Source organism: Delphinapterus leucas, chromosome 2 (genome assembly GCF_059928025.1).
Source record: "Delphinapterus leucas isolate spDelLeu-1000000601 "Yukka" chromosome 2, BTC_Dleu_Yukka2, whole genome shotgun sequence".
In the NCBI taxonomy this organism is placed as follows: Eukaryota; Metazoa; Chordata; class Mammalia; order Artiodactyla; family Monodontidae; genus Delphinapterus; species Delphinapterus leucas.
The window spans coordinates 85,561,313-85,585,706 of NC_143130.1; the positions used below are offsets into that span (position 1 = coordinate 85,561,313).

The 24,394-nt window shown below is 36.7% G+C and overlaps 1 protein-coding gene across 4 annotated transcripts in view; it reads left to right on the forward strand.

The window, feature by feature from the left end:
- DMXL2 (Dmx like 2) overlaps positions 1-24,394 on the forward strand; it is a 162,805-nt gene that overhangs the window by 86,716 nt on the left and 51,695 nt on the right. For all 4 annotated transcript variants that reach the window (XM_022579483.3, XM_022579479.3, XM_022579480.3 and 1 more), the window contains 5 exons: positions 2,284-2,401; positions 6,767-6,886; positions 10,127-10,354; positions 12,503-14,179; positions 17,203-17,313. In XM_022579483.3, the coding sequence (XP_022435191.1) occupies positions 2,284-2,401; positions 6,767-6,886; positions 10,127-10,354; positions 12,503-14,179; positions 17,203-17,313 (2,254 nt within the window). The remainder of the gene's footprint in view (positions 1-2,283; positions 2,402-6,766; positions 6,887-10,126; positions 10,355-12,502; positions 14,180-17,202; positions 17,314-24,394) is intronic.

Below are 24,394 nucleotides of genomic sequence, written 5' to 3' on the forward strand. Positions count from 1 at the left end.
GGTTAGGAGCACTGACCCTTCTCACTATAGAAAATCCACGTGTAACTTACGGTCAGCTTTCTGGATCCTCAGTTCTGCATCTGCATATACAGTTAACTGCAGATTGAGTAGTACTGTAATAATTACTATTGAAAAAATTTCCCACGTAAGGGGACCTGTGCCGTTCAAGAGTCAACTGTATTTCATTGCAGAATAGTTCTCTTGTTTGCTACTAAATATAGCCAACTTCTCTTGATTTCCTTAGTGAAAATCTCCAATGATTTACGAATTCTTTTTCTCCAGTTGAATTGTATCTGTAGCCTTATTTCCTGTTTAAAGGTCATTTGATTCAGTCAGGGAAGCCATGAAGGAAAATACAGTACAGCTGCATAGAGGCATGGTTTGTGGTTTTTCTTTTTATATTGTTACTCATTTCAACTCAGTAGATGGTGGCATCAGCTTTAAGGGTGTTTGCTTTGTTAGGCTGAGTATTAGATATTTTTATTAGATCCATTAAAATGAAGATAGAAGTAGGATCAAAGTATGCATTTACTTTCTAAGTACAGGTCTTTCGTGTAGGCAGTGTTCTTTCCTAGCCCCTACCTAGAAAAGAAGGAGAACCCTTCCCTCTACAGGGAGTTTGTAAATCCCATCATAGCCCTCATATTTGTTTCTTCAGGATCATGTTTATGGACTGAAGGGGATAGAAGTAATATATTCATTCCAAATATGAAAAAAGGTTACTTTGATGAGGAAGTTACCAACTATTTTCAAACAAGGAAATGAAGAAAGAGCCAACCATATTTAAAAACAAATACAGTGTTATGTCATTATTTTTCCATGATGCCTTGCACATTCTGTTAGGGAAAATGTAATAATTTCCACCAATGTAGAGAAATGACCACATCAGCTCTTGGCAACAGAAATGTGGCTGCCAGACTCAAATTACTAACGCCTCCTAGGAAACCCTTAACTTGTGATTTCCTTTTTTTCACTCTATAGGGATATGGGAGAAGAGTGTATTAGCTTCAACCCATAAATGTCTTAATTTTTAATGAACTGCGAGTTAAATTCATTTCCAGTGTAGCCCCTTCTCTACTCTGTACCATGGGATATTATTACAGACCTCTTTCGCCTAGCATTTTGCTTTTTACTTCATACTTTTTGAAGATTTTTCCCTTTCCATTTGTGGCTATCTTTATCACAGGGCTGGTAAACTGCAAGCACTGTTAAATGGCTTAGGCTTATAAATCATTCTATGTTTCCCATGTGCTGTATGATTTCTGTATCCATGAAAGCGTCACCCTTCCCTTTTCTTTCATTTATTCTTCTTCCCTGGGGAAGGTGACCTTTTATGCTATGAATGTGAAGGGATTTTTTTATGTTTCTGTATGGAGAGACATAAAAGTACCTTATAACTTTCATAAAAATTTTGTGGGTCAACCTAATGTCATAGTCATTTTATTTCCTTCTGTCAATACTATGAAAGGAGGCTGATTTGCTTTATTCTCTAAGATTATAGCCCATACATTCAGTGCCAAGGTTATCATAGCTGCTTGCCTTCCTTGAAATCTGTGGGGCAGCCATCAAATTGTCTTGACCTACTTCCGTAATAAGCTTTTGTTTGGATTTAGCCTTTCCTTGAATTTCAGTTCACTTTTGTGATTCTAAGTAGCTATTTGTGATTATCTTTACTCTTCTTCTCTGTGTGGTTCCAAACATGATTTTGTAGCATCAGCTGACTGTGATGTTTCATCTATTCTTTTAGAAATCTTAGTTACTTAAATGTAAATACATTTCTTCAGAGATGTGTCATTCCTACTGGCTGTTATAGGATCCTTCATAATTCCCACTAGACAGACTTATTGGAAATACTTTGAGGACCTTTCTGGGTTTCTTTTTGTTTGTTTTTTGTTTTTTGTTTTCAAGTAGAATTAGAAAAAGAACCTATGGTAGTGTGCTTAATATGGTCTGCATGGCCTTCTCCAGCCAGTCATGAGACCTGATATTTTTGAACTCAGAGTGGCCTACGTTACTTAACTTTTTTTTTTTTTAAAGATGCAAACCTGTTGATTTGTTTTTACTAGAGTTTCACAGTTCTGCTGTTGACTATAGCATCTTTGAAAGTAATTTATCTAATGATTTTTTTCTCTTGCTTTTTCCACTCTAATTAGTCATTCTATAAAGAATAGAAATTGTTAGAGAGTTTTTTTTTTTTCTATTTTATATTAGGGTTCTTGGGGAGGTAGTGGGTGGAAGATACAGAATTTCAAAGATAAAACTTTACTTTTTTCATATTTGTAGTGTGGCTCAAATACACAGTTGCTTCATGTGTTTCAAGAAGACTTCATTAGAGGATATAAACCACATAAGGAAGATATGGAGAAAAAGGAAACAGAAATATTTTTTCAACCATCACAAGGTACTGTTAAAAAATAGTCTTGAGGGGCTTCCCTGGTGGCACAGTGGTTGTGAGTCCGCCTGCCAATGCAGGGGACACGGGTTCGTGCCCCGGTCTGGGAAGATCCCACATGCCGCGGAGCGGCTGGGCCCGTGAGCCATGGCCGCTGAGCCTGCGCGTCCGGAGCCTGTGCTCCGCAACGGGAGAGGCCACAACAGTGAGAGGCCCGCGTACCGCAAAAAAAAAAACAAAAAAAAACACAGTTTGTAAAAAATAGTCTTGAGTTCAATACCTTAATCTTAGAAAACCTCCAAACTTTCATTGAGTGTGGATCTTTATATCTAAAGTCATCGCTCGTGATTTTTGGCAAATACTCTAGTTCTATCAGAATTGCTTTTTTGTAGGTGAAGAACACATGAGGGTAAAAATTATATTTTGAAAGACAGGTTCTCTGGTGACATAGCCTTTTGCCAAGAAATGTTATTTATGAAACCTAGTTTAATTGTTTAAAAACTTAACTTCAGTTGTTCAACTCTACAATTAAATTGTTTTGATTGGTAGTAAGTATCCTTCTGGTATCTTAAGGAAGCCAATTAATATAAGTTTACTAAAGATTATTGATAAATATAGGAGGGAGATATTATGTTGTATGGTATACCAGGAAGCTTAGGTACGCTTAGGTATTATGTTGTATGGTATACCAGGAATTAAAGGTACCATCTCATAGTTTTCCTCTCTGAAGGGTTGTATTTCTTTCTTCTTCTTGTGAAAGAAAGTAGTTCTCCTAAGACCTTTCAAGAACAAACCGTATGATATTTAAACTTTACTATTTAGCTTTAAATATTCCTTTTAGAAGTTATACTTTGTAATTATAAAACTTGCATGTTCTATTTGAAAATTAAATTTGAAAATAGAACATACTGAGTAGAATACTTTCTGTATGAAGGTAGGAAAGACATGTCCTACTTTAAGAATTCATTTTCTGTGATTAATAGTTTTTAGTTTACAAAGGGTTTCCAGATACTTTATCTCATTTGGTTATAGATTGTAAGTATCCAGAAGGACATATTTAATTTTCTTAGTATAGCTTTTATCACAGAATTATGTATAGTCATTTAAGGAAGATATTTCTACTGAATTTGTACAGTTAATTTCGTTTTCTTTAGTGGAAAATCAGAATGAGTTCTGTCTTCTGTGAGGCTTAGCTCAAACATCTTTTCACCCCTCAGACTAATAATTTTTTCCCTTTCATGCATCTTTCTTCATAGATCAGAACTTTTCTTCTTTCTAAGTTATTCAGTTGTCACGTTCAGTTTTATTTCACTGTCACTATAGCATAACAGTACTGTATAGATTTAAAATGTGCTTTTCCATAGTATTTCACCTTTACTTGGGTTAAACTTTTTTATACGCTTTCCTGCAAATCTAACTATCAATTATCATGCTACTTCTAACAGGGAATACATGCCAACCTACTAGAAAACAATGCTTATATAAGGTTGGTATTTTTTAAATAATGTTTTTAATTGGAAGACCTGCATTTAAAAATATTATTTTATTTCCCTCTTTTGAGATATATATATTTATATTTTTTGGCTTGTGGGATCTTAGTTCCCCAATCAGGGATCGAACCTGGACCCATGGCAGTGAAAGCACCAAGTCCTAACCACTGGACCGCCAGGGAATTCCCTTGATATTTCTTTTTCTTTTTTTCTTTTTGTTGGGATATAGTTGCTTTACCATGTTGTGTTAGTTTCTGCTGTACAGCAAAGTGAATCAGCTATATGTATACATATATCCCCTCTTTTTTGGATTTCCTTCCCATTTAGGTCACCACAGAGCACTGAGTAGAGTTCCTTATGCTATATAGTAGGTTCTCATTAGTTATCTATTTTATACATATTAGTGTATATATGTCAATCCTAGATATTTCTTTATGTCACTGTGAAATCAGGCTGAAAGATTTCCTGATGCTTTTCTTGGTTTTCCTTTAGTTTTTGTACAAAGTTTCTCTTGATTTTATAGCTGTTCTCTTAAGGGACTTGAAATGTGTATTTCTCCTCTTCCCTGACCCTGCTGTATTTTGTACTTTCTAAGTTTTAGTTAAAAATTAATTACTCTTTTAATTAAGAAAAGTGCCAGTTACAGACAAAAGTAGAGTGCATAGTTAAATGAACCTTCCTATGCCCATAACTTAGATTGATGACTTTAAGATTTTGTCACCTGCTTTACCTACCCTATTTTCTTTTCTTTTCCTTTTTTCCTGAAATATTTTAAAGCAAACTCAGCCATCATGTTGTTTCGCTCCTGTGTACTTTATGCATTTCTAAAAATGACTTTCTTACATGTGTGCTGTTATCACATTGATAAACTAACAAAATTTCTCAGAATTCTGTAATAACTAGTCCATAGATTTACTTCATTTAATTGTCTCAAAAAAATGTCAGGGTTATCTGTTCTTAATTTGTTTGGATCCATATCCATATAGAGTGCACACATTGTGTTTCATTTTTTAAGAGTCTTTTAAGCTAAAGTAATCCCCCTTTATACTCTTACCATGCCACAGACTTGTTTTAGAGAAAGTTATTTTATAGGAATTTCTCTGACCAGTTACTTGCGACGTCATTTAAAATTTTTCCTGTAAAGTGCAAATTACCTCTGTAGACTTGATTTGACCCAGATTCAACTTCCTAGGTGTTGCTTTGTTCATCATAGAAGGTCATAAGAAAGAACATAATGTTAGGATGTCTCATTTTTAGTGATGCTAAGATTCAGAAAATTCACCTGGTGGCACCAGTGTAAAATTTGCCAGAAATCTATTATCTCATGGTTTCTTCCATTGGTATTGTTGCTTTCCAATCAATTATTTCATTAAGGATTGCACAAGTGTGATTTTTCTAGTTTTATCAGTTCTCATTTATTTATTAGCTGGAAAGCGTTTGTAAGGAAAAGCTTTCCCTTATCAATGGCAGCTTTTTGGCTATTTTGAAATAGAGTTATTTTTAGGAAAGTGCTTAGTTCTTTCCCTTTAATTGATGATTTCAAAGGAGTTTGTGCCCAGGTTGCTGCTAGCGGTTACGGATGAATTTATTGTTGTTGTTGTCTTTCTTTTTATTTTGTGAATCATTATGAACCCATTTTAGAAAAACTACTGAAGAATAATACACATACAAAGATATACTCCTATCACTCATGAATTTTTATGTACTTAGCATATTTCAGTCAGTTTGCAGTCATAATTCTAATTCTCACATTGTCCTGTATTAGGCTAGTGAAGACCCTTTCAAGTTGGTCCTGAGTCCTTTTGACACAACCTCATTATTTTTCATAGTTTCCTTTCTTTCAGGCACAGCAAGATATGCCAGGCTTATCTTGTAGATAGCCTTTGCAAGAATGGAGTCATCCCTCCAAACTGTTCCTTTCAGTGGAGCATGGTATTTAGAGGCCACAGTTTGAGTTTTAGCAATGCTCATTGCCAATGAGTTGCCATTATGGGTTTTCTTCTCTTTTTTCTCCTCCATCCCTTCCTTCCTTCCTTTTTTATCAAATGAAAGAGACTTTAAATTCTATACTGCTTTACAATTTTCAAAAGTTTCACACCCATAATTTCATATAATGTATTGGTTTTCATTTTTAAAGAAAGTTTTTGTTGTCCTTTGTAGATCTCATTTTCATATATGAAAAATGCAGTTGTCAGTAGGGAACATTATGTTCACAAATAATGTCTTTTCACAAAAAATGCATAAAATTTCTAAAAAGTCTCTCCTGCACCACCATCATTGGCCCTCCACCCATAACTATTAATTTTTTTAAAAAATGCTATTTTACATATAGAAAAAGCAGGATACATGTTTACTTCATTCTTTCCATTTAATTGCCAATTTTCCAATTAAGGAGTTAGTGCCCCAGTTACTTCAGGGGGCATCCGGTGAGGCTGACTTGCTCCTGTTCTTTTTCTCCCTCTCTTGCTCTTGCATTCTCTCTCTGTGTCTTTCTCTTCCTTTCTCTCTTCCTTTCAGTTCTTCCTTCTGGTCCTCTTGTCCTTCCTTTCCTTTTTTTCTTGTGTGCCCTCTCTCTTTTGGTATTCTTATGAAATCAATGTGTTTTAATAAATTGTATTCATTTTTATTCTTTGATGCTCAAATTGTCCCATCTTTGACCAATAGGTATATCCCTTCATGTTCGCTTTTGTACTTTTGATGTAGCCCTGTTAGTCTTTGATAGCCACCTAACTTTTAGCACAAAAGTTATATAAAACTGCTTGTATACATCTATTCTTCCCTTTCCTCCCAACTTCTATACATATCAAGAGATTTTGTTTAAAATGTCTTTCTCTTAACCCTATAGAAACACGTTAACTTAAATATTCTTTTCCTTCAACAATAGGATATCGACCACCACCATTTTCAGAAAAGTTCTTTCTAGTAGTAATTGAAAAGGACAGCAATAATTGCTCTGTTCTCCACATGTGGCACCTTCATCTTAAATCTGTTCAGGCATGTTTAGGTAAGTAATTATATTACAGTTTTATGTAGAGATGATATGAAATAAATTCATTTTACTGGATATGCTTTAGGTTGGTTAATTCTTTAAAATGAAGATCCAGTGAACTATAAATTGAGTTGCTGAATTGAAGTATGTATAGGCCGAACTTTTAATTACAAGGCCATAAATCATTAATGAAACAGGTTAATCTAAAAGCATACCAGTCAACGGGCACATTAGACATACTGAAAAAAAAAAGTTTGATTATTTTTTAATTAATATTTATTAAATGCATATTATGACTCTGTTCTAGATACCATGTCTCTATAAATCAGTTTTGCCCATAGAATTAATACTGTATTTTTTTGTTGGTTAATACACACTGCCATCTGATATCATGCACATTAGCTTTAGCATCACTAAAAGAAGGAGATTTGCTATTTAGAAAATGTGATTGAGCATCTGATGTTCAAAAGGGGAACTGGTTTTGTAGAATATTAGGAAATGCAGCAGTGATTAAAAAAATTATTTCAGCCATGCTTTTGCTATACATATTCATATTGATGTCTTAGCAAATTAGAAGATCTGTAATATGAAGTACAGAAATTGATTATAAATCTTTCTTTTTAAAACAAACTTACTTTTTGAGAGATACTTGTTTAAATGAAGAAATGCATAGTTAGCCATATCAAACTGAATCTACTTTAAACTGATTAACCCAAAATATTTGAGTTTTGAAAATATTTTATTATTTCTGATGGTTACATAATTTTAATGATTTTATACACACTAAACATTTAATACAGAGAAATAATAATGTATATGTCTTTTGTTCTCTTCGTAATCCACATTATCACATAACTGTGTAAATAGCAGTTCTAACTGGGCCATGAACTGGGACTGGAAAAGCCAAATGAAACTTTACTGTGCCTAGCTGAGCCTAATCTTCTTGTGGTAGGAGGAATCCAAAAAAATTTTCAAAGCCTTTGGAGTTAATTCTTGGCGTTGCATGTTGTTCCACAGGAATGCAAGAGTAGAGGGATCTATTGATAAAAGCTTGTCAGGAAGAGGATTTTATTTTTATTTTTTTTAATTGAGGTAACATTGGTTTGTAAAATTATATAAGTTTCATGTGTATAGCATTCTAATTTGACTTCTGTATACACTACAGTGTGCTCACCACCAAAAGTATAGTTTCCATCTGTCACCATAGAGTTGACTCCCTTTACCCATTCTGCCCTTCCCCACCCCCTTTCCCCTCTGGTAACCACCAATCTGTTCTCTGTATCTATGTGTTAGTCTTTGTTTTGTTTTGTTTGTTCACTTACTACTTTAAAAAACTATTCCACATATGAGTGGAACCATGCAGTATTTGTCTTTCTCCGTCTGACTTATTTCACTTAGCATAATACCCTCCGGGAAGAGAATTCTTAACCCACCAGGGAATATAGTATTTTCTAGAGTTGGGCACAGAGCCAGGAATGGTTCTGAAGAGATTAATAGAGGTAGCAACAGATCCTTGTGGTAGGATAGGAATCATGTGATGCCTTCTGTCCCCCTGCTTATGAAGGAAGTATCCCACTGCTCTTCCCCTCAGGTCTGGGCTAGTGTAGAGTTGCCTTGCTTACTCTGTTTGTGACAGCAGTAAAAGGTCACAAACAGTAAGATTACAGTGGAAGCAAACAAATCATATGCTATCTTTAGCTTTGACATAAAGCATCTATCTTGTGGTTCTAAAATGCGCAGCAGATTTAACATGGTGTACATTGCCATTAAAGCTGATACGTGAATTTAGCAGTGTGTTGAAAATCCTGGCAAAGGGTGAAGCGATAGACTAGACTTACATTTAGGTGGGGAAGGAACATTTGGAGTACCTTCTAGGTACCAGGCACTGAGATAGGTACTTTATATATGTGAGATAGATGTTACCTTCAGTTTACTAATGGAATAATATTAAGTAACTTGACCAAATGACACATCTAGTTTGTCACAGACTAAGTTTCACAATTAGATCTTCTGGCTTTAAAGCCTTTCTTTTGCTTTTTCCCCCTGCTCTTATTTTCTTTCTTTGCATGAGATATATGCATTAGAAAATTGTCTGGTTTACAGAAAGAGAAATGACTCAGTTCAGCCTTATTTTACAGGTGAGAAAATAACTAGAGATGATGAAGTACCTTGCTTAAGGCAACATGTCTAGTTAGTTTTAGAGTAGGAGTAGTATTTCTGTCTTCTGACTACTGATTCAAGTTTGTCGTCTTATTCTATTTTACAAAAAATGTTTTCACATTTCTTATTTAGTGGTCTGCCATTATAAAAGAGATTGACATATTTAAAATCCCCCAGAAGCAAAAGGGGATTGATTATTATCTCTCCGTATTCTGGCGCTACTCGGGATGTATAAAGCTAATAAGACCTCATCCTTGCCCTTGATGAATTCATAGTCTAATGGCGGGGAGGGAGGTGGACATACAAATAAATAAATGGGATGCAAAGTATCTCTTACATGTAGCAGAAGCACAGATAACTAAATCTGCTTAGAGATTTACACTCCACCTGAATGTGAAAGCTGGAAGCCTTTTGGACAAAGATCAAGGTCAATATGCTTACAAAGCCATTCAACTAATACTATCTTAAATTTGTTTGGAACTTTTATATGTTCTTGAGATCTTGTTTATTGTCTTGTTTCAGCACTTGATAGTTAGTAGGCTGGTATTTTAATGTCTTCTTTACCGCTAGCTAATTTTATGACCTAAGGAAAATCATTAAGCTTTCCAAGTTTAAATTTCTTCATCTATTAAGTGAGGCTGTACCTTGTTATTTCTCAAAGTTTGATTTATGACCCATCTGTTTCAGAAACACCTTGGCTGCTTATTAATGCAGATTTATGGGATCTACCCCAAAACAACTGAGTCAGTGTTTCTGTGGTTAGGCCTGAGAACCTTCATGTTAAAAGTTCCTCAAGCTTTTGATGTGTTTTAAAGGTTGAGAACACTGGGCTAGAGAACTTGTTTTTTCTCTGGATCTTACATGTTGTGATTCTTCACTGACAATATCCCTGTGATGCAATTGCTGATGCTAAGAAAGAGTAAAATAGTTTAAAAAAAAAATTCTATCAAGGTAACTGAGCAAAAGTTTGAAAATTGATCTTGTCTCCAGAGCACTTTTAAGAAACCATGTTTCTTAAATCATCACAAAATATTATTCTAGCTCATGTAGTGATGATACTAATATATTTCTTAATTTCTTAATTTATTTTCAAAGCTAAAGCTTCAGAAGGTGTTTCATCAGAGAGTCTACTTTCAGTCCCTGGACAGAAGAACATAGACTCTTCTCCAGAAACCTCTCCTAGTGTGAGCCCCATGCCACATTCTTCATCAATCGCCAACCTTCAAACTGCTAGTAAACTGATTCTGAGTTCTAGACGGGTATATAGCCAACCTCTTGATCTCCCGGTAGGAGTTGAAGTAATAAGAGCAACGCCTTCAGCAGGTAACATAACTTTAAGACTGGACAGTTGTAGCTCAGAGCAATCTTCAGTGCGTAAAATGGGTGAGCTCTTCTGAAATATGTGCAGAGGTGACACTGAAATAAAGATTTGTTTTCTACTAATGATACCTCTATTTAGAAACATGTCTATTTTAGAAATAATTTCCTGTGATAAATGTAATCAGCTTGACAGAAAATAGTGTGAATGTTTTAATGGAAGGTTTCTTGCCTACGCTGTGATTTCCTATAAATAGGAATACTGTGATAGTGAAATTGCAAAGAAAAATATGGTCATATGTGAATTATTGAAGCTTTTTTTTTTTAATTAAGGCTTTTCATCCACAGTATTGCTGTTATTAAGTATGTTTGACTAAGAGTTGGCAGATACTTTGGGGGGAAAATATAGGATACAGGATTAGAGTTTGGTTTGCCTAGAGCGATACTGACATTAGCAAGGTTGGTAAAATAGTTTAAAGAGCAGGACTGGCATCTGTATTTTAAAATGTTCTGTCATTGTGGAATTTGAATTGAGGAGTTCCTCGAATAGTGTTTTTGGGGAACCAGAATTGGAGGTTCAAGACTATTCCAATTACTGGTGAATGATTTTGAGTATGAGGTTCTCTTACTCATCCCTAACACAGGTTTGGAATCAGAGTTGGAAAGACCACATTAAGAGTTTACTCTGGGCTTTTGTGGCAGGTGCAGATTTAGGTCAGCTTTTGAATCTTTCAAAGTATTTGGAAAGTTTAGGATATACTCAAATAAGTTTATTGGAATTAATAATGATAAATTACATTTTGCAGGGACTCTGTAAAATGCTTTCAAATGTCTTGTTGGACAGTAAAACTCCAAGGGAAGTAGTAACATGATCCCTATTATTTATTTATTTAAATATTTATTTATTTATTATTTTTGGCTGTGTTGGGTCTTCGTTTCTGTGCGAGGGCTTTCTCTAGTTGCGGCAAGCGGGGGCCACTCTTCATCGCGGTGCGCGGGCCTCTCACTGTCGCGGCCTCACTTGTTGCAGAGCACAGGCTCCAGACGCACAGGCTCAGTAGTTGTGGCTCACGGGCCTAGTTGCTCCGCGGCATGTGGGATCTTCCCAGACCAGGGCTCGAACCCGTGTCCCCTGCATTGGCAGGCAGATTCTCAACCACTGCACCACCAGGGAAGCCCCTCCCTATTATTTAGATAGAACAGGCTCGGACGTTTAAGTGCCTTTGCCACTGTTAGGAAGGCATTGTTAGAATGGAACTTGAATCCAGGCCTTATGATCCCAACCGTAATCACTGTTACCCCTCATCTTATAGTTGTTTTTTTTTAAATTAATTTATTTTATTTATTTATTTTTGGCTGCGTTGCGTCTCTGTTGCTGCGTGCGGGCTTTCTCTCGTTGTGGCAAGCGGGGGCTACTCTTTGCTGTGGTGCACGGGCTTCTCGTTGCGGTGGCTTCTCTTGTTGTGGAGCACGGGCCCTAGGTGCGGGCCTTAGTAGTTGCAGCATGTGGGCTCAGTAGTTGTGGCGCACGGGCTTAGTTGCTCCACAGCATGTGGGATCTTCCAGGGCCAGGGCTCGAACCCGTGTCCCCTGCATTGGCAGGCGGACTCTCAACCACTGCCCCACCAGGGAAGTCCCTCCCCTCATGTTATAGTTGACAATAGATGGGAGGTGTTAGTCTTTGGCAGTCAGGAATAAATATGAGGGTTCTGGTTCAGTGTTAGGAGAGCATGAATTAAACCTGGTGAAGAAGGTGAGATCTAGTGTCTGTTTAGCTGACTGAAAACATTTTGTGGTGGGGGTAGATCTAGTGTCTGGATTATTTGAGGGCCAGTTAGGGGAATTTGAAAGGCAAATTTTAATGACTACTTAAGTATTTATGATGAAAGTGATAAAAGATATAGAATGAAAGTCCAGTGAGGCATGTGTGGTAAAGACATAAATTACAGTAGGTGACAGGTTTATTGATTAAGCATTGACTTGTTTCATTGCTTTTGAGTTTTATTTTAATGAAATATTTGGTTTAGCAGGGGACTGCAGAGTTACTCTGAAGAAGCTCATAGTGGAGTTGGATTAATCACATTCTAGAATTTTATTATTAGCATATTATTTTGTGTTTCTATTATTATGACGATCTGCTTTTTCTTTTTTAAGGCCACCTGAGTTCCTCTTCAATTTATCCAGTGTGCCTGGCACCTTATTTAGTGGTTACAACTTGTTCTGACAATAAAGTACGCTTCTGGAAATGTAGTATGGAAACCAATCTACAATGTAAAAGTGATGAGAAGGAAACCTATCATTGGAGGAGATGGCCCTTGATGAATGATGAAGGAGAAGATAACAGCAGTACAGTGAGCATTGTGGGAAGACCAGTTGCTGTTAGCTGTTCATACACGGGTCGCCTTGCAGTGGCTTACAAACAACCTATCCACCACAATGGTTTTGTTTCTAAAGAATTTTCCATGCATGTTTGCATATTTGAATGTGAATCTACAGGAGGGTCAGAATGGGTTTTAGAACAAACAATTCATCTTGATGATTTGGTCAAAGTTGGGAGTGTACTTGATTCAAGGGTCAGTGTCGACAGTAATCTCTTTGTGTACAGCAAATCAGATGCACTTTTGAGCAAGGATAGATATCTTATTCCGAATATCAAACATTTAGTACATTTGGACTGGGTATCAAAAGAAGATGGCTCCCACATTCTCACAGTAGGGGTCGGTGCCAATATCTTCATGTATGGGCGGCTTTCAGGAATTGTGACTGAGCAAATCAATAGTAAGGATGGAGTAGCTGTCATTACTTTACCACTAGGTGGAAGTATCAAGCAAGGAGTTAGGTCAAGATGGGTTCTTCTTAGATCTATAGACTTAGTGTCTTCTGTTGATGGTACACCTTCACTGCCTGTTTCTCTCTCTTGGGTAAGAGATGGGATATTGGTGGTAGGAATGGATTGTGAAATGCATGTATATGCACAGTGGAAGCATGCTGTCAGATTTGGAGACGTTGACGCTGATGGTCCTGATGCAGAAGAGACAGCAGTACAAGATCATTCTGCCTTTAAATCTAATATGTTGTCAAGGAAAAGTATTGTTGAGGGAGCAGCTATTGCTGATGATATTTTTTGTTCACCAACTGTAGCTCAAGATGGTGGCTTATTTGAGGCTGCACATGTACTTTCCCCTACTCTCCCGCAGTATCATCCAACCCAGCTGTTAGAATTGATGGATTTAGGGAAAGTTCGCAGGGCTAAAGCTATTCTCTCTCATTTAGTAAAATGCATTGCAGGAGAAGTTGCAATAGTTAGAGATGCTGATGCCGGAGAAGGAACTAAGCGACATCTTTCTCGCACCATTAGTGTAAGTGGCAGTACAGCAAAGGATACAGTCACCATAGGGAAAGATGGTACTCGAGATTATACTGAGATAGATTCTATTCCCCCACTACCGTTATATGCATTGCTTGCTGCCGATCAAGATACAACCTACAGAATTTCAGAAGAAAGTACAAAAATACCACAGAGCTATGAAGATCATATGGAAAGTCAACCAGAGGATCAATATTCAGAGCTGTTCCAAATCCAGGATATAACAACAGATGATATTGACTTAGAGCCAGAAAAAAGAGAAAACAAATCAAAAGTAATAAATCTTTCTCAATACGGACCAGCTTACTTTGGCCAAGAACATGCTAGGGTACTTTCAAGTCATCTTATGCACTCAAGTCTACCAGGTCTTACCCGTTTGGAGCAGATGTTCCTTGTAGCTTTGGCTGATACAGTGGCTACTACCAGTACTGAGCTTGATGAAAACAGAGATAAGAGTTACTCAGGTAAATACTCTAACTAAAAATTTATAAAGTTATCATTAATAGAACTGTTTGTATTTACCTATATAGTGACTCACATATTAAATTGCAGTCTTTCTTTAAACCTTGCAGGGAAATGACCTCCCTAGTTGCTAGTTACTATTAATGATTAGTTGTAAAAGGAAAGGTGATTGGGATAGGCTCTGACTTGCGCATGTGACTTCATGTATTTGTGATATCTGTGTGCATCCTCACATGAATTTTCACCCTGAAACCTTCATATCATTTGGGACATAGAGTCTTTTGTTTTTTTTGAACAGATTGATTCCTATGGTTTATTTTAATTTTAGTGATAATAATGGCCCATCTGTTAATTTTACTATGGAACCACCAGGTTGTAAGGACCCCCTGGGCTCAACTTGTTCATCTTCACATTCCTAGGTATAAATAATTTTTATAATTACCTAATTTTCTCCAAAAAGTCTCTTGAGAAAGGGGTTTTCATACATTTTAATGTAACATGTGTCTTGCTTAATTCATTCTGTAACCGGAAAAATTCTGGCTGCCTCCTGAAACTAGATTTCATTCTTTTTTATGCAGATAGTTGAAGGTAATGGTGTTGATTCTAAATGATGACATTAGCAAAGGAAACCGAAAGTGATTGATCATTCATTCATTCAGTAAATATTGTGGAGGAGTGAACAATTGCTATGTGCCAGGTGCTTCATGTACTTTATTGTATTTAATTATTACAACAGTCTTCTAGTAGGTAGCCACTATTATACTTAATTTTATAGACGAAGACTCTGATCCTTAGGGAGATTAAGTGACACATAAGATCACATAGGTAGTAAATGGCAGAACTGGGGTTCAGATGTGGGTAAATCGTTGCCTCCAAGCCTATACTCTTTTAATTATTTCACAAGATTTCCAAGTGTGAGGGAAAAAGACTGTTCCTCAAAGCTACCTGGAATATATCTCTTCATACAGGTTTATGTCTTTATGATGTATCTCCAAGGTTTTCTGTAGATTAAAATAACTAGTGACCTCTAGCGGATTTTGCCTGTGAGTTATTTTCTAACCATATTAATTAAAAAAAATTTGAATCATTATGAGGTTGTGTGCAGCTGAGCAAGATTCTCCCCAGAACAGCCTTAAGCCTTTGTTGCAAACTTAATATATGTTAGAGTTTTTACTTGAGACATTCAGAAAATAGATACATCATAATCCTTGAAAAATAGTTTAAATTTTCGGATACAGAACTGTATCCTTAGTTAGGCAATATAAAAATGGTTCCTCCTGGTCACAATGGATTTTCATTAGGTAGACAAGGCAGGAATGAATGTCTCCATTTCACAGGTAGCAAACTGAAGCTCAGAGATTAAATAGTTGCCATCTCAGTGAATGGATTCTAAGTAAATGAATTCTTCCATTTGTTCAAGTAAGACAATTTAGAGATATTCCTGACTCTGCTTTCTCTCCCGCCCTAATCCAGTCCATTGGCGAATGCTATTAGTTCTACTGTATGGAGACTCCAGTCATTTCTCATCACCTCTCCTGTAACCACTCTGGTCCAAGTCACGTCACATCCTGCCTAATTATTGACAAAGTCTCCTACTAAACTGTTTTGTTCTTGTTACCCCAGTCTGCTCTTCGCATAGCAGCTAGTGATTATTTTAAAACAAAATCACATTAAATCTCTCCTCTGCTCAACAAACACCGTGACTTCCCATCTCACTTTAGAACAAAAAGCCAAATGCTTCAGTGATCTACAAGGCTCTTTGTGGTCTGTGCTCACTTCCATTCTACTGCATTGTCTTCCTTGCTGTCCCACAAACACACTAGGCCCATTCCTATACAGCTCAGAGTCTTTGCGCATATTGTTTCCTCTGCACAGAATACTTGTCTTCCAGATTTAGGCGTGCCTCATTCCCTTACCTCCTCAGATTTCTGCTGAAATGTCATCTTATTGGAATGTCTCCTCAGATTTCTGCTGAAATGTCGTCTTATTGGAATGTTCTTCCCTGGCCTCATATCAAATAGAACACTCTTACCCCAGCACTCCCTTTCTCTCAGTCCTGCTTTATTTCTCTCAATAGCATTAATTTCCACTAGACACATTACCTCTTCATTGTTTGTCTCTGTCTCCTAAGATGTAAGCACGCTGAGAGTGGGGACTTTGCCTTATTCCCTGCCAAACCCCCAGTACCTTAACTGTGCCGCCAATGTAGCGGATGCTTACTTTGTGAATGAACACACGAGTGAGTGGATGAACAAATATAGCTGATGGGAAGTAGAGGTGGAACTTTGACAATTTAAAACGTTTTATTTTCTTCAAGAAAATATTTGATTCAATACTCTTGAGTACTTCCTAAGTGGCAGTTACCAGGCTAGGCGCTGTTAGTATTTTTCTGTTTCTTTTATCCAACAGTGGCTATAATTTTTGAGTAAACTTGCCATGCTTTCATACCTCTGCTCAACTTTTGACTAAGAGTAAATTTGTGGAATCAAGGTTAGAGTTCAGCCTTAACTTGGTAACACTAGCCTGGGGAGTCAAATTTGAAATCTTTGAATAATGAATCTTCTGTATTTCATTGGAGCTAACCAACCTAGAAAATGTTACCTATTTAATCATATAATAAATAATTTTACTTTATTATGTAATTCCTCTTTTTAAATCTCATCTGAATTTGCACAGGAAATATTTTTAAAAATTATACCTAACTTACTATAGCTAATATATTTTTTATTGGATTTCAAGATTTCTTTCCTTTTCATTTATTATGAGTAGCTCTAAGTACTATTATTACCTGTACTAATAGGTACTTATATTTTTCCCAATTATTTTTCATTTGGCAGTTTTAATATATACATATGCTTTTTGTAAAGCTGTATAAATAAAGATATTGAAGTGTTCAGAAAGGAATACACTCAAAAATATATATATATTTTGTGTAAATTATTAAATTTAATGTTTATTTTCTAACTTTTTACTGGTTTGTGATTTGTTGCGTTCCTTTTTCCTTAAACATATTTCCTCTTTGCAGGAAGAGACACATTAGATGAGTGTGGTTTGCGGTACTTACTAGCTATGCGCTTGCACACTTGCCTTTTGACATCGCTGCCTCCTTTATACCGAGTACAGCTGCTTCATCAAGGTATTGTTTGAACCTTCGTGCGACTTTAGTCTCGTACTGAAGTGGTTAGTATTTTCATATTTGTGTCTAAGCATTAGTAAATCAACATAGGCATACCTATCACTAGCCTTAAGATCTTCCTGTCACAGGAAAATAAGGTACCCACTTACCTTTTTTCTGTATTATTTTTCAGCTGTATTCTGTGACCTTTGCTCATCTGTCTCAGTTTCTCAGACTTCAGTCACTAAAGTCATAGTAGTTTAAGTAAACTGGTATGCCTGAGGTTGTAACCTAAAGTGGCCCTGAATTTCTATGACGCCTGATACCTTTTCTTTAAAAATTATGTAAATTTTGTCCTATGCATTATTATTTGTGTTTATTTTAATATAAGCATTATGTTCTAAGTTATTTACTTACAAGTAAAGCTGATGTTTCATGAATATCTGCCGTATAGTAATCCAGTAGACTTGTATACTTCTAGCACACTACCACATACCCTGATTTGCGACGTATAGGTTTATATCAGCCCGCTAACTTAATAGATTAAAAAATCAAAACTATAGAGTTTAAAGTGACCTGCCAAGATACAGGGCTATTTGTTAATAGAGAATTCCAGTGCAGTGGGCTGTGTTCCTTTTGAAACCAGCATCCTGGATACAGCCCCATAAAATATGCTTTAGTATTGTAGGACCTGGAATACCAGGCTTTATAGTTTGTTACTCTTACCCACAGTACTTAGCCTTTACCCTCAATAAATGTTCTTTGAAAATATGATTACAAACATATGTCATATTCTGTCGTGTTTTTAAACTATAACTCATCTATACAGTCCTTTATTTTTTTCTAAAAATACAAATTTAGCTGTTTTTTTTTCTATTTGAATTATCACTGTTAATGAATGACCTTATAACCTTGCATATAAGTATTTATGTATATATCTAATTACTTCCTCATGTTTGTTTTCTAGTAGTGAAATTACTGAATCAAAGGGCTTGAAAATTCTTTTTTTTTTTTAACATCTTTATTGGAGTATTGTTGCTTTACAATGGTGTGTTACTTTCTGCTTTATAACAAAGTGAATCAGATGCATATACATATGTTCCCATATCTCTTCCCTCTTGCGTCTCCCTCCCTTCCACCCTCCGTATCCCACCCCTCTAGGTGGTCACAAACCACCTAGCTGATCTCCCTATGCTATGCGGCCGCTTCCCACTAGCTATATATTTTATGTTTGGTAGTGTATATATGTCCATGCCACTCTCTCACTTTGTCACAGCTTACCCTTCCCCCTCCCCATATCCTCAAGTCCATTCTCTAGTAGGTCTGTGTCTTTATTGCCATCTTACCCCTAGGTTCTTCATGACATTTTTTTCCCCTTAGATTCCATATATATCTGTTAGCATATGGTATTTGTCTTTCTCTTTCTGACTTACTTCACTGCGTATGACAGACTCTAGGTCCATCCACCTCACTACAAATAACTCAATTTCGTTTCTTTTTATGGCTGAGTAATATTCCATTGTATATATGTGCCATATCTTTATCCATTCATCCGATGATGGACACTTAAGTTTCTTCCATGTCCTGGCTATTGTAAATAGAGCTGCAATGAACATTTTCATTCAGTACAAGACTCTTATTGAATTATGGTTTTCTCAGGGTATATGCCCAGTAGTGGGATTGCTGGGTCATATGGTAGTCCTATTTGTAGTTTTTTAACGAACCTCCATACTGTTCTCCATAGTGGCTGTACCAATTCACATTCCCACCAGCAGTGCAAGAGGGTTCCCTTTTCTCCACACCCTCTCCAGCATTTATTGTTTCTAGATTTTTTGATGATGGCCATTCTGACCGGTGTGAGATGAGATCTCATTGTAGTTTTGATTTGCATTTCTCTAATGATTAATGATGTTGAGCATTCTTTCATGTGTTTGTTGGCAATCTGTATATCTTCTTTGGAGAAATGTCTATTTAGGTCTTCTGCCCATGTTTGGACTGGGTTGTTTGTTTTTTTGTTATTGAGCTGCGTGAGCTGCTTGTAAATTTTGGAGATTAATCTTTTGTCAGTTGCTTCATTTGCAAATATTTTCTCCCATTCTGAGGGTTGTCTTTTGGTCTTGTTTATGGTTTCCTTTGCTGTGCAAAAGCTTTTTTTTTTTTTTTTTGCGGTACGCGGGCCTCTCACTGCCGTGGCCTCTCCCGTTGCGGAGCACAGGCTCCGGACGCACAGGCTTAGCAGCCATGGCTCACGGGCCCAGCCTATCCACGGCATTTGGGATCCTCCCAGACCAGGGCATGAACCCGTGTCCCCTGCATCGGCAGGCGGACCCTCAACCACTGTGCCACCAGGGAAGTCCTGTGCAAAAGCTTTTAAGTTTCATTCGATCCCATTTGTTTATTTTTGTTTTTATTTCCATTTCTCTAGGAGGTGGGTCAAAAAGGATCTTGCTGTGATTTATGTCATAGCGTGTTCTGCCTATGTTTTCCTCTAAGATTTTGATGGTGCCTGGCCTTACATTTAGGTCTTTAATCCATTTTGAGCTTATTTTTGTGTATGGTGTTAGGGAGTGTTCTCATCTCATACTTTTACATGTACCTGTCCAGTTTTCCCAGCACCACTTATTGAAGAGGCTGTCCTTTCTCCACTGTACATTCGTGCCTCCTTTATCAAAGATAAGGTGACCATATGTGCGTGGGTTTATCCCTGGGCATTGTATCCTGTTCCATTGACCTATCTTTCTGTTTTTGTGCCAGTACCATACTGTCTTGATTACTGTAGCTTTGTAGTATAGTCTGAAGTCAGGGTGCCTGATTCCTCCAGCTCTGTTTTTCGTTCTCAAGATTGCTTTGGCTATTCGGGGTCTTTTGTGTTTCCATACAAATTGTGAAATTTTTTGTTGTAGTTCTGTGAAAAATGCCAGTGGTACTTTGATAGGGATTGCATTGAATCTGTAGATTGCTTTGGGTAGTAGAGTCATTTTCACAATGTTGATTCTTCCAATCCAAGGACATGGTATATCTCTCCATCTATTTGTATCATCTTTAATTTCTTTCATCAGTGTCTTATAATTTTCTGCATACAGGCCTTTTGTCTCCTTAGGTAGGTTTATTCCTAGATATTTTATTCTGTTTGTTGCAATGGTAAATGGGAGTGTTTTGTTAATTTCACTTTCAGATTTTTCATCATTAGTGTATAGGAATGCCAGAGATTTCTGTACATTAATTTTGTATCCTGCTACTTTACCAAATTCATTGATTAGCTCTAGTAGTTTTCTGGTAGCATCTTTAGGATTCTCTATGTATAGTATCATGTCAGCTGCAAACAGTGACAGCTTTACTTCTTCTTTTCCGATTTGGATTCTTTTTATTTCCTTTTCTTCTCTGATTGCTGTGGCTAAAACTTCCAAAACTATGTTGAATAAGAGTGGTGAGAGTGGGCAACCTTGTCTTGTTCCTGATCTTAGTGGAAATGGTTTCAGGTTTTCACCATTGAGAATGATGTTGGCTGTGGGTGTGTCATATATGGCCTTTATTATGCTGAGGAAAGTTCCCTCTATGCCTACTTTCTGCAGGGTTTTTATCATAAATGGGTGTGGAATTTTGTCGAAAGCTTTCTCTGCATCTATTGAGATGATGATATGGTTTTTCTCCTTCAATTTGTTAATATGGTGTATCACGTTGATTGATTTGCGTATATTGAAGAATCCTTGCATTCCTGGAATAAACCCCACTTGATCATGGTGTATGATCCTTTTAATGTGCTGTTGGATTCTGTTTGCTAGTATTTTGTTGAGGATATTTGCATCTATGTTCATCAGTGATATTGGTCTGTAGTTTTCTTTCTTTGTGACACCTTTGTCTGGTTTTGGTATCAGGGTGATGTTGGCCTCGTCGACTGTTTTGAGTGTTCCTCCTGCTGTATTTTGGAAGAGTTTGAGAAGGATAGGTGTTAGCTCTTCTCTAAATGTTTGATAGAATTCCCCTGTGAAGCTGTTTGGTCCTGGGCTTTTGTTTGTTGGAAGATTTTTAGTCACAGTTTTAATTTCAGTGCTTGTGACTGGTCTGTTCATATTTTCTATTTCTTCCTGATTCAGTCTTGGCAGCTTGTGCATTTCTAAAAATTTGTTCATTTCTTCCAGGTTGTCCATTTTATTGGCATACAGTTGCCTGTAGTAATCTCTCATCGTCTTTTGTATTTCTGCAGTGTCAATTGTTACTTCTGCTTCTTCATTTGTAATTCTATTGATTTACGTCTTCTCCCTTTTTTTCTTGATGAATCTGGCTAATGGTTTATCAATTTCGTTTATCTTCTCAAAGAACCATCTTGTAGTTTTATTGATCTTGGCTGTCATTTCCTTCATTTCTTTTTCTTTTATTTCTGATCTGATCTTTATGATTTCTTTCCTTCTGCTAACTTTGGGGTTTTTTTGTTCTTCTTTCTCTAATTGCTTTAGGTGCAAGGTTAGGTTGTTTATTCGAGGTGTTTCCTGTTTCTTAAGGTTGGATTGTATTGCTATAAACTTCCCTCTTAGAACTGCTTTTGCTGTGTCCCATTGATTTTGGGTCGTCGTGTCTCCATTGTCATTTGTTTCTAGGTATTTTTTGATTTCCTCCTTGATTTCTTCAGTGATCACTTCGTTATTAAGTAGTGTATTGTTTAGCCTCCATGTATTTGTATGTTTTACAGATCTTTTCCTATAATTGATATCTAGTCTCATAGCGTTGTGGTTGGAAAAGATACTTGATACAATTTCAGTTTTCTTTAATTTACCAAGGCTTGATTTGTGACCCAAGATATAATCTATTGTGGAGAATGTTCCATGAGCACTTGAGAAAAATGTGTATTCTGTTGTTTTTGGATGGAATGTCCTATAAATATCAATTAAGTCCATCTTGTTTAATGTATCATTTAAAGCCTGTGTTTCCTTATTTATTTTCTTTTTGGATGATCTGTCCATTGATGAAAGTAGGCTGTTAAAGTCCCCTACTATGAATGTGTTACTGTCGATTTCCCCTTTTGTGGCTGTTAGTATTTGCCTTAGGTATTGAGGTGCTCGTATGTTGGGTGCCTAAATATTTACAGTTGTTATATCTTCTTCTTGGATCAATCGCTTGATCATTATGTAGTGTCCTTCTTTGTCTCTTGTAATAGTCTTTATTTTAAAGTCTATTTTGTCTGATATGAGAATTGCTACTCCAGCTTTCTTTTGATTTCCATTTGCATGGAATATCTTTTTCCATCCCCTCACTTTCAGTCTGTATGTGTCCCTAGATCTGAAGTGGGTCTCTTGTAGACAGCATATATATGGGTCTTGTTTTTGTATCCATTCAGCCAGTCTGTGTCTTTTGGTGGGAGCATTTAATCCATTTACATTTAAGGTAATTATCGATATATATGTTCCTATTCCCATTTTCTTAATTGTTTTGGGTTTGTTATTGTAGGTCTTTTCCTTCTCTTGTGTTGTTTGCCTAGAGAAGTTCCTTTACCATTTGTTGTAAAGCTGGTTTGGTGGTGCTGAACTCTCTCAGCTTTTCCTTGTCTGTAAAAGTTTTAATTTCTCCGTCAAATCTGAATGAGATCCTTGCTGGGTAGAGTAATCTTGGTGTTGTAGGTTTTTCTCCTTCATCACTTTACATATGTCATGCCACTCCCTTCTGGCTTGCAGAGTTTCTGCTGAAAGATCAGCAGTTAAACTTATGGGGATTCCCTTGTGTGTTATTTGTTGTTTTACCCTTGCTGCTTTTAATATGTTTTCTTTGTATTTAATTTTTGATAGTTTGATTAATATGTGTCTTGGCGTGTTTCTCCTGGGATTTATCCTGTATGGGACTCTCTGTGCTTCCTGGACTTGATTAACTATTTCCTTTCCCATATTAGGGAAGTTTTCAACTATAATCTCTTCAAATATTTTCTCAGTGCCTTTCTTTTTCTCTTCTTCTTCTGGGACCCCTATAATTCGAATGTTGGTGCGTTTAATGTTGTCCCAGAGGTCTCTGAGACTGTCCTCAGTTCTTTTCATTCTTTTTTCTTTATTGTGCTCTGCAGTAGTTATTTCTACTATTTTATCTTCCAGGTCACTTATCCGTTCTTCTGCCTCAGTTATTCTGCTATTGATCCCTTCTAGAGTATTTTTAATTTCATTTATTGTGTTGTTCATTGTTACTTGTTTCCTCTTTAGTTCTTCTTGGTCCTTGTTAAATGTTTCTTGCATTTTGTCTATTCTATTTCCAAGATTTTGTATCATCTTTACTATCATTATTCTGAATTCTTTTTCAGGTAGACTGCCTATTTCCTCTTCATTTGTTAGGTATGGTGGATTTTTACCTTGCTCCTTCATCTGCTGTGTGTTTTTCTGTCTTTTCGTTTTGCTTATCTTACTGTGTTTGGGGTCTCCTTTTCACAGGCTGCAGGTTTGTAGTTCCCGTTGTTTTTGGTGTCTGTACCCGGTGGCTAAGGTTGGTTCAGTGGGTTGTTTAGGTTTCCTGGTGGAGTGGACTAGTGCCTGTGTTCTGGTGGATGAGGCTGGATCTTGTCTTTCTGGTGGGCAGGTCCACGTCTGGTGGTGTGTTTGGGGGTGTCTGTGGCCTTATTATGATTTTAGGCAGCCACTCTGCTAATGGACGGGGCTGTGTTCCTGTCTTGCTAGTTGTTTGGCATAGGATGTCCAGCACTGTAGCTTGCTGGTCGTTTTTGCGCCTTCTTGTATTATGTGGAGCTGGGAGGTCTGTTGTGGACCAGTGTCCTGAAGTTGGCTTTCCCGCATCAGAGGCACAGCAGTGACTCCTGGCTGCAGTACCAAGAGCCTTTCATCCACACGGCTCAGAATAAAATGAAGAAAAAGTAGAAAGAAAGAAAGAGAGAGAGAGAGAGAGAGAGAGAGAGAGAGAGAGGGAGGGAGGGAGAGAGGGAGGGAGGGAGGGAGGAAGAAAGGAAGAGAAAGAAACAAAGGAAGGAAGGAAGGAAGAAAAATAAAGGTAAAATAAAATAGTTATTAAAATAAAAAATAATTATTAAGGAAAAAAAATTTTAAGTAAAAAAACAAAAGAACAAACAAAAATGGATGGACAGAACTCTAGGACAAATGGTAAAAGCAAAGCCATA